The sequence below is a fragment of the Sphaerodactylus townsendi genome, unplaced genomic scaffold (genome assembly GCF_021028975.2).
Source record: "Sphaerodactylus townsendi isolate TG3544 unplaced genomic scaffold, MPM_Stown_v2.3 scaffold_1158, whole genome shotgun sequence".
NCBI classification, from domain to species: Eukaryota; Metazoa; Chordata; class Lepidosauria; order Squamata; family Sphaerodactylidae; genus Sphaerodactylus; species Sphaerodactylus townsendi.
Window position 1 is genome coordinate 1 of NW_025949692.1, and position 11,219 is coordinate 11,219.

The following is an 11,219-nucleotide window of genomic DNA, read 5'->3' on the forward strand; positions in this document are numbered from 1 at the left end:
AGCCCGGAAACCACACAGCACCCAAGTGATTCCGGCCGTGAAAGCCTTCGACAATACATCAAGCTATTTCTTGCTGATTGGAGCATAACAATTGAGATTGAATGATCTCAGGCAGTCATTTGCTTAAGGACCATCACTCATCTTAGGGCCAAACTGCACAGTACTGATTTTGGCAAGGCTCATTCCGCACACGCAGAATAATGCACTTTCAAACTGCTTTCAGTGCTCTTTGAAGCTGTGCAGAATGGCAAAATCCACTTGCAAACAGTTGTGAAAATGGTTTGAAAACGCATTATTTTGCGTGTGCGGAAGGGGCCCAAGTTAGGTCCAGTTTTCTCTACAGTCACACAGCAGATACATGAAAAGGAATTTTTAAAGGCCTTGGATCCAATTTGGCTCAGGAGGATGGCACAAAAGAAGAAGAGTTTGGATTTATACCTTGCCTTTCTATCCTGTAAAGAGACTCAAGGCAGCTGACAAACTCCTTTCCCTTCCTCTCCCCACAACAGACATCTTGGGAGGTAGGTGGGGCTGAGAGTTCTGAGAGAACTGTGACTAGACCAATATCACCCAGCAGGCTTTGTGCGTAGGAGCAGGGGAACAAATCCAGTTCACCAAATAAGAGTCCAGCACTCATGTGGAGAAGTGGGGAATCAAACCCTGTACTCCAGATTAGAGTCCACTGTTCTTAACCACTATACCACATTGGGGCAGGAGGGTCCCACACTTTTGTCTCAAGCCAAACTGGACTTCCAAACATCCTTTCCTTGCAGTTGCTGTATCCCAGGCCCAACATGCTAAAATTCATAGCGTGTAATTTGATCCTTATCTGATGTGGTTCCAAGATAAACATTTCCTGCCATTGCATCAAAAAAGCGGGCCCGTAGTTTCAAGGCATCTGACCAGCCTGAGTCATAACTGCCCTCTTTTCTGAAACACACATTAAAAAAAATTACTTGCATCAATTTCCACTTTTTACATTTCAGAAATCCAAACATGATCAAAGAACAATGCAGATTGTTTGGATGGGAAGAATTGTTTGGATGGGAAGAAAGGAACAAACTAACCTGAAACAGCAGGGGCAATATTCTATGTGCAATGTGTGAGAAGCATCTTTTTTGGTGTCTGTCTGCCTCTTAGGTGCTGTATGATGAAGGACCCCTGTATGTCTTCTCGCCAACAGAGGATTTACGAACCCGCTGGATTCACCAGCTGAAAAAAGGTGAGTTCTAATGACACGTTATCTCCCCCACCCTGTCACTATCTGAATCTGTCCAATCAAATGTATATTGAGGGTTCTGTGCTGAGAACTTTAACCCAGACTTGTGTGGGAGCCGATTCAAATCACTACCATGATACACAGGGAGTAAGAGTTTCAGTTTTTCCCCTGTGTCATTTCTCCAGCCTGAAATATCTAAATTGTTTTGCATCGTAAAATTTTACAGGCGATAATCTTTTCCATAGGCACTTGCTTCTGGTGAGCAGCAAAAAATTAGTTGTAGTGCAACTCCCCATCTATTTACTCTAGAGAAGTCAGGTAAAACATCTCTGGCATATTGCATCTGCTGACCAATTCTGTGCGGTTCTTTGAAAGCATATCCCACCAAGTTCAATAGGGCTTACTTCCTTCCTAAATAAGTTTGCATGGGAATATTTAGTTTGCCGGAATTATTTGGGAGGTAAAGGCAATAAACGTTTAAATAAATACTATCTAACAATTCACAGAATGAACCCAGGTTTACTCAGAAGTCCAACAACAATCTTTCTTACGACAAACATAGAAACAGAACAGTTTTCTTGAGTCAAGAGAGCACCAGTCCATAGAGCTGTCTCTCCATCTTGCACACATTCTTAAAGGTGGGGAGGGATGAAATCTTCCCTTTTTTTAGCCATAGTTTAATGGAATTTACAAATAATATCTACCACCTTTATATGTATACAACAAATTACTAATTATACATTACTAGTTTATTCTCTTGCCTTGATAAACCTATGGGGTTGCCACAAGTCAGCTGTAAGTAATGGCACTTTCTACCACCACAACTTTCCTGTTCGCAATGCCACAGAGATTCAAACCAGTATCAAAACAAAATCTTCCATTTTCTATCATTTGTCCTTTTGAAAACCATAATGGCAAGTTTCAATATTCCTCACAGCTTTCACTTTTAAATAAGTGGTTGATCTTATCACTCAGAACAATCCTTCATTAGAAAACTAGTATATTCTTCTAGTATTTTGTACAAATAATACGTGCAGCCATAATACTATATAAAACCAACTCCTGCAAATCACCAAGACCCTTTAGAATACAATATATACAAAGAGTATGAATATGAGATAAAAATATTAAGAGTGTACATCCATAACAGGTATACGTGTGTGTGTGTGTGTGTGTGTGTGTGTGTGTGTGTGTGTGTGTGTGTGTGTGTGTATTTCTTGAAGGTCTGCCATCCAAATACTTGCCAGGGTTGAGGCTGAGGTCATGTGACTGGCTCAGGGTCACCTTGCACGTTTCCATGTCAGAGTGGGAATTCAAACCTGGGATTCCTAGATCTTTGTCCAACACATCAACCACTACTCCATGCTGACTCTTTCAAATAATATATTTTGATTATAAATCCATCTGCAAGAAGAACTGGACCCACTTCTCCTGTTGCTTTTCAGTTGGCACAGGTCTCTTTGCCATCCAGGCCAAGATTAAGCAAATCGGAGATTGCAACATGTTTTTTTGTTCAGTCTGATTTTATTGAATGTTGTAGAATTATAATCAAAAGCTTTTTTTAAAAGTCTGTGCTGTTGTGTTGTTGAATGAATCAGAATAGTTTGGGCAGAGGAGTGGGGAGAGAGAGGACTATTAATTCTTGTATCTCATGATGTACTAAACACATCTGATTGCTCCACCCTGTGCAGCAATCCGCTACAACAGCAACCTGGTGCAGAAATACCACCCTTGCTTCTGGACTGACGGCCAGTACCTCTGCTGCTCTCAAACAGCCAAGCTCGCCATGGGCTGCAAAATCGTGGAGAGCCGAACTGGAAGTAAGAGACCATCCCCTCCCTCTTTGTTTTCTCTTAATTCTTCCTCCCTAACACTGGTGGTCAGAAGAATTACAACAGAATCATCCAAAAACAACAGCCACATGATTCTTTCTACAGAGACTAATTAATTAGTAAAGAGTATTGAAAGTAAATATGAATTATTTTTTATTTATTTGTTTGTTTGCTTCATTCATACCCTGCTTTTCTTCCCAATGGGGACCCAGAATGGCTTGCATCATTCTCCTCTCTTCCATTTTATTCTCACAACAACCCTGTAAGGTAGGTTAGGTTGAGCGTGTGTGACTGGCTCAAGGACTGCACTGGCTCCCAGTTTGCTCCTGGGCCCAATTCAAAGTGTTAACATTGACATACAAAGCCCTAAATGACTTGGGCCTTGCCTACCTGAAGGAGTACCTGTACCCCTATGTACCTATCTGGGCAATGAGATCACAGGGGCTGGCACTCCTGGTGGAGTTGGGTTATTTCAATGTTATTTTTATTGCTGTTTTAATTGTTATATTTTATTCATGATGTTTTTGTTGTGTTTTATTGTTTTTTAGCCTTTGTAGGCCGCCTAGAGGTGCTAGCATGAAGTGGGGTATAAATATCATAAATAAATGAGTATGACTATCATAAATAAATAATAATAAATAAATAAGTTTTCACGGTAGAGTGGGGATTCTGACTCCCAGATATTGTCCAGCACTCTTACTGCCACACCACGCCAGCTCACAATTGTAATATTACCTCTGTTGTGTTTTGTGTTGCGGGACAGTAATGCACTAATGTGCACAAAACAAGCTGAAAGCATCCTTAACGTTTCTTATGAATGCATCTTGATCAAATGGCTGTTTTCCTGTTACTGAAGGTTTCAGAAATACCCGTTCTCACCACAAAGTAGATAAGCCTCTGCCACCGACTCCAGAGGAGGACCAGGTATGGTAAATTTCTTGCAGTGGGTCTGACTGGGAGGGGGAAGCCACAGAGAGAGGGAGCTCCAACTCTTTGTTGTTTGTACCTGCCCAAAGATGATGAGCAAGCCGCTGCCCCCTGAGCCAGGCACCAACTCCCCATCCAAGATGAAGAAGGTCGTAGCACTCTATGATTACACCCCGATGAATGAACAGGACTTGCAGCTGCAGAAAGGTGAAGAGTACCTTATATTGGAAGAGAGCAATGACTTGTGGTGGAGAGCCCAGAGCCAAAACGGGTAAGAGTTCGGGACAGAGGATCCTTGTGTGTTGTTCAGCCATTTTTTCCCCACATTCAACTGTGAGTGGAACTGACACTGTGGCTCCAAGCAGTGCTAAATGTATTCCCTGTAAAAACCCAGCGGTGTCTGTCTTCACAACTGCAAGATCCTACTGTCAACTCAGAAGTGGGGGTCAAAAGAGACCAGATGGTGAGACACCTGTGTTGAAAAGCTTTCCACCCTCTTTTAAAGCATTGGGGCCAGTGTGGAGTGGGCCCTGCAGAAAGGGGAGAAGGGATGCAACCTTATCACACCCTGCAAAACAAAACAGGACTCCTCATGCCTTTCAAAGAGAGAAAGATGGACACAATTTTTTTCCATTTAAAGTACTTTTTTTTTTGTAAAGAGTGAAGTTGTGTGGGAGCAGAAGGTCAAATTCTCTCTCTGGTGGATTTCACACAGCACAAATATAATGGACCAAGGAAGGAAAATATGCCGTTTTGGGGAAGAACTTTGCACAGGTCTCTTTCCCAAAACAAGCTCAGCCTGTTATATTGATTTCAACCTGGGTATTACAAAAATGAGCAAACGTGAGATCTTTTTGCAAAATCCTGGGTTTCAAATGCTTCCTGATTACCTGTGTGAACTACAGCAGCAGGAACTGTCCAATTTCTCCCTTCTGTCCACCTTTTGAGTGGATTCTCTAGAGAGTCCACTCAAATGGCAGCTGCCATGTTCAGATGGAGAGAGTCTCCGTTGTGGGGGGGGGGGGGGGATTCTCGGGTTTGTGTGTGTGGGGTGGGGAAATCTCTTGCTGTCCGACATCCTTCCAAGGTCAGTAAAGTGAATACCCAACTTGCTGGGGGTAAAGCGTAGATGACTGGGGAAGGCAATGGCAAACTACCCTGTAAACATAGTTTGCCTAGTAAATGTTGTGATGTGATGTCAGGTCATAGGTCAGTAATGACACAGTGCTTGCACAGGGGACTAGTGTTACCTTTTTAAAGGGACTTGTAGTTTGGAGTGTGGTGTGGTGGAGTTAGATCTCTCAACAGAGAGTGCTGTACATCCTAACCAGACTAAATTCCCAGACTTCTTTGACAAAAGCCATGCTCATTTAACTGTTGTAATGTTGATACGTAATGTAGATGTGCCAAACGTTCAACTCCACTTTACCTTCATCCTTAGAGTGTGGCTTATGGTCTTTTCCTTCCACTTTACAGGGATGAAGGTTATATCCCTAGCAATTATGTCACCGAAGCAGCAGATTCCCTGGAGATGTTTGAGTGAGTGATCTCAAAACTGTGCTTCTGAGAACAGAGCTCTGCATTATAATGAAGCTGTGGCAATCATGTGACTGTTTTTCTAGGAAGGGGAAGCACAGTCATGTTATCAGTGATGCTTAACCCTTTCCCTTCATCTGCCAGATCTAACTTTCTACACAAGCCATTTCAAGTTGCCTTTCCCCTCTCAACCAGAAGCTCAATTGTGTGTGTGTGTGGGGGGGGGGGGGGGGGGGGGGCAGGGGGAGTGATTTGGAGAGGAATTTGCAGGGGAGAATTGGTGGAGTTTGGAAGGACTACACATCCATCCTTTCCTCCCGTTCATTCTATCCTAAAGATGCCCACCTTTACATTTCTTTGGCAAATGTGGGTTTGAAAACAAGGCTCCCCAGCATATTTTCTTGGGACCAAACCTTAATGTGGTTCCATTCCCTCCATATCCTTTAATAGCTTTGCCAGTCTCCAAGTAGATCCTGGAGTTCTCCAGGAATGACAGCTGATCTCCAGAGTGTGGAGGTGATTTTCCCCTGGAACAAAGGGCAGCTTTGAAGGCCAGACTCTATGGTATACCATGAGATTCCACACCTCCACAGGCATCAATTACAAATCTCAAGGAATTTCCCAGGCCAAAGTTGGCAATCCTACATCCCATAAAGCTTCGTAATGATAATGGGCTTGCACCATAGACCAGGCTTCTCAGCCCTGGTAAAGTGGACCCATTTTCTTTCCCATGCTTGTGCCCACTTGTGAACATGATTGTAGAAACCCCTATGTAATTCTGTTCTAGTTGATTGGGAGAAACATATGCCTCCACTGAAACTTTTCATCCCAGTCTTTTGAATTCCAGGTCACCAATGCATGCACTACTTACCCTGTGTTTGTTTGCTTCACATTGGGATTTTCCCACAGTTGTTGTTTATGAAGGGATTCTGTGAAGTGTCCCTAGCTGAGTCAATCTGCCATTTTGCCTGCCCATCACTTATTTGTTGCTTCCATGCAACTTCCATTTGGGGAGGCCACCTGTCGCCTTTCTCCCCTGTAATCTTTGGGCTAGCATTACTTTACTACACCATGTCAATTTCAGTGATTAAAAAAGCTCTTTCAATTGTTCTGAAATGATGGTCCAAAGAGTGGCAAGACTGTTGTGTGGGCAGAGGAAGGTGGGGAGGAGCGAGAAAACCCGAAGATAGGCTCGCGCATAGCGTTTGCTGTCCCTGCAAAGGGAGAGAAAAAATTATGCTTTAACAGCTTTCAGAAACCACATGGATTCTCCGATCTGAGAGCGTGGTGACTTCTGAGAGGGGAAAATGTGTGCATAACTAAGAATCAAACTCAAAGGGAATTACAATCCAAGCAAAACAGTGCATGTGTGTAAATGGCCCCCGTGTCTTAGACGCCACCCCCTTTCACTGCCTCTTTCATAGGAATTTCTCTTTGACATGCATAATGTCGTGTTCCAGGTGGTATTTGAAAAATGTGACCCGAAGGCAGGCAGAGCAGTTGCTGAAGAAAGAGGTGAGTATGTGATTTCCCATGTCCATTCATTCCTTCATTCTTTTTTTCGAATGGTGTTTTTTTTTCAGAATCGCAAGACCAGCATGGCTACCTGCTCTGAAACTTTTTTCAAAATTGATCCCTATTCAAAAGCCACTGATGGTGCAATGCCATGAAGGAACTTCACTATCATCACTGTTCTGGGAGAGGCTGTGACTCAAGGGTAGAGCTAAAGGGTCCTAAGTTCCATCCCCAGCATCTCCAATTAAGAGGAGAAGATGGGGTGTGCGAAAGACCTTGATCTGAGACCCTGGAGAGCTACCCATTTGGGGTAGCAGGACTGACATTGATAAACCAATGGTCTGACTCAGTAGAAGGAGGCTTCAAGATGGAACAGGGCCTTTACAGTGAGGTACTCCCACTTAGAAATGGAGACCATTTCTTTCCAGAGAGGTAAGCTTAGAACAGCGTGGTCTTAGTGGGATGAGAACTGGGTGGATTGCATGACCAGGAGAACTGAGTTTGATTCCCGCTCCCTCCACACTTAGACAGGGGTCTTGGGTGCTGTGTGGTTTCCAGGCTGTATGGCCGTGTTCTAGCATGTATGTATTCTCTCCCACAATTGTTTAGCACACCATCTGTGGCTGGCATCCTTCAGAGACTCCACCAGATCCTCTGAAGATGCAATACAGACTCTGAGAATGCTTTGTTGTCAGGAGAGCATGCTGCTTCTGACCATACAATGAGGAAACCTACAGCATAGTGATTCCGGCCGTGAAAGCCTTCAACTAAACAGGGGTCTTATCTGGGGAATTAGATTTGTTTCTCTGCCTCTACTTATGAAGCCTGCTGGGTGACTATGGGCTATTTACAGTTGGTTCAGAACACTCAGCCCCGCCCACCTTCCATTGCAGGAAGAGGAAGGGAAGGGGTTTGTAAGCCCCTTTGAGTCTCCTTATAGGAGAGGAAGGGGAGTAATAAATCCAATTTCCTCCTTCTCCTCTTCTCCTCCTGCTCTCTTTGCTTGAAAATTGCTGAGCATAATCCTATGAAAAGTTCTGTGACCTACGCCCCATTCACATATGTTCTCATGCATGGCATAAATTCATGGTTGTGTGATGATTACCAAAATACATTGTAATCAACTTGTGCGGAAAAGATCTTAAACTAGACCACCTACATGGAAACAGCCATCCCCAGTAAGAGACAGAGATCTAAGAAAATAACAGAAAAACATATCTAACTTAAATCATGCCAGTTACCTTCAGATGGAGCAAACACATTCCCCTGGTCACGATATCTGGACACATGTTTGAACCCAGAACAAAAGAAAAGTTCACCTTTTAACACTTCTGGTTTAGGTGAAAACCTCCCTTCCTCAATCCAGGGTCAGAAATCCTGCCACACCTGGGAGCTGCTCTGCTTTCTGCCAGTGGGCCTCTTTACACATAGCTCTCTCCCTGGTTGCATTTTATGATGTCAAACAACAAAACAAGGAGCACAGAGTATGGTGTGCCACGGCAATAAACAAACAACATACATCCAGATTAGACTCCAAGAATCTCCATATAACTCCTAGTATCTGACAAGACAAAAAGTCTCTGAAAGTCTCCTTTTCGATGTACCCTGTTTCCCCGAATATAAGACATCCCCTAAAAATAAGACATAGTAGAGGTTTTGCTGAAGTGCAAAATATAAGGCATCCCCCGAAAGTAAGACATAGCAAAGTTTTTGTTTGGAAGCATGCCTGACGAATAGAACCCTAGAAAGAATAGGGCATCCCTGAAAATAAGACATATAGCGCTTGTCTTTGGGAGCAAAAATGTAAATATAAGACCCACTGTCTTATATTAGGCTCCGCGGTATGTTGCCCTGTCGAGGTCGCATCATGGCGGGCCCACATAGATTTTCATTGTTTATAAAGTGTTTGTTTTCCTATGATTTTCAGCATAGCAGCCTGAGTATAGTGTTTTGAGTTTGTTCCTTGTATTTTATGTTGCCCATTCATCAGATTCCTTTGGCAGGTAGGCTAGCTGGCTGGGTTTCTTCCTGACTGAACGTTCATGCTTTTTCTCTACCCCTACAGTGATGGGATTCAGCAGGTTCGCACCACTTTGGCAGAACCGGTTTGTTAAAATGGTGCTTGTGAACAACCAGTTGTTAAGTTATTTGAATTCCACCACCAGAACCAGCTAAATTATTTGAATCGCACCACTACTCTGCCTCCGTGGGAAAATAAATAGATGGGAAATTCACCCCTCTTTTTTTTTTTACGAAACCGTTTCCTGTGAAATGTTAGTAGTGTCCTCTGCTTTTACATTTCAGGGCAAGGATGGAGGTTTCATTGTCCGGGATTCTGTGAGCAAGACTGGAAAATACACAGTCTCTGTTTTTGCAAAAGCAGCAGGGTAAGTGTGGCCTGTTTAGGGGGAAATGGATAAGGCCCTACAGCATACTAGTTTTCAGTTTACCTCCCCCAACCCCCGCTTTTCTTTTTTTGGTTGGCTGGAAACAACTAACAAGGTTTGCTTAATTATTGTTTTTTCTGTCTAAAGTTCACGTGCCCCAATTACTGGGCAGGTGGCAGTCCTTGCCCTGAGTGAGCCCAGTAGTCTATCTTGTCCAATTCTCTGCCCCAAATGCCTTATAACATCCATAGTAGATAGACAGATACTTAAGAGCCCACCTTGTTGGTGTCCTCAGCTACCGGCATTCAGATATCTGAACATGTTGCTCCCAGTGACCTATGATTGGCTAATTACTGATGGCCCTGTCTTCAATTAACTTAAATCTTTTTGAAGACTTTATGCCAAATAAAGGTTAAATGAATGAATCTTTTTGAAGATTTCTAGGCTAGAAGCCATTGCTGCACCCTGTGGCAGTAAGTCCCACAAGCTAATCATGACCATTTACGCACTTTGGTCTCCTTCTCATTGAGTGTACATTACCTTCAGATTGGAGTCTCTGTAATGCACATGTTTTACCTTTTCCTGAACTCATCATTGCACTTCAGGATAGAGGAGAATCTCTAGGATTCTGAAGCCTCATAAAGTTAACTTTTCTTTTTCCTTCTTCAGGGAAAAGAAAAGGGTGTAAACATGTAGCTCACTTTAGATGGGGTTTCCTCCCTCCTCTCTGTCTTTCCGCATCCACACAACAGCAGTTCCTCCCATACTTCGGGCCAACAGTTCAAAGCGATTAGAAGAGCCTTATTTTTTAAAAAAATTGACGCTGCCAATCTATTGCTGGGGCAACAGACCATTGAAAGTGGCACAAAAGGTACAGGATAGCATAAGTAATGCTAGACCCCTAGGCCGAGTGGTTGTGAACCTTTGGCACTCCAGATAAACATGGACCTACAAAATTCCCATGACCCCACCACCAGCACTGGCCAGGTGAGCCGAGTGGGATGCCAGTCCATAACATCGGAAGTGCCTAAGGATTCACTCTCTAATAGACAGTTGCAGAAGTCACACACTCACAAAAAAAAGATGGCAAGGCAAAACCTCACCAGCTCGAGGTTTACCGAGAACCAGAAAGAGATTGGAACCCAAAAATGTGAAGCCCAGGCTGGGGATACTTCTCAGCAGGAGAATCACATTTAAACAACAACCAAACCCCGGGAAAAGCCGCTCACAGGAGCTGACAGCCATGGGGTAAGCTTTTTGCATGCCTCAAATGGCTTATAGCCAGATGGATCTGATATAGAACATCTTTGGAGACATCTGGTACCTTCAAATTAGTAATTTCTGACAGTTGGCTCAGATGGGTGCCATACTCATGGCGTTGCTGAACCTCCATGCAGAAGGGCTCTCTTAATCCTGTTGGGCACTCTTGCCTTCCCCATCTCTCTCGTTTATATCACCAATCTTTGTGTCCCTGGACAGGGAGCCCCAGGGGACAATCCGCCATTCCGGCTGATCTATTTCCACGCCCCATTGGACAGAGTATTTCCTGGCCGGGAAGCACTACCCAAAGTACCATCCCTGTTGTGAATTGCTTATCGAATCTTTTAAACTCAATGGTGAGGAACAAATTGGCTAAGGGACAAAGTTAAATGCCAAATGCTGTAACAGAAAGGGGTGGGAAGCATAAACCAACAGCTGCCAAGGATCAAGATGAGGCTCTAACCCACAGGTGTCAAACTCACAACCCTCCAGATGTCATGGACTACAGTTCCCATCATCCCCTGCCAGCATCATGCTGGCAGG

The 11,219-nt window shown here is 43.7% G+C and overlaps 1 protein-coding gene across 1 annotated transcript; it reads left to right on the forward strand.

The window, feature by feature from the left end:
* Positions 1-1,140: 1,140 nt before the first annotated feature.
* Positions 1,141-11,032, forward strand: LOC125424830 (tyrosine-protein kinase BTK-like; the record flags this gene model as incomplete). Its single annotated transcript, XM_048482259.1, is given in 8 exon segments — positions 1,141-1,222; positions 2,911-3,039; positions 3,908-3,975; positions 4,068-4,249; positions 5,455-5,517; positions 6,975-7,029; positions 9,334-9,416; positions 10,896-11,032. Coding segments are annotated over 8 exon segments (799 nt in total), but the record flags the coding sequence as incomplete, so codon positions are not given.
* Between the last annotated feature and the right edge of the window lie 187 nt (positions 11,033-11,219).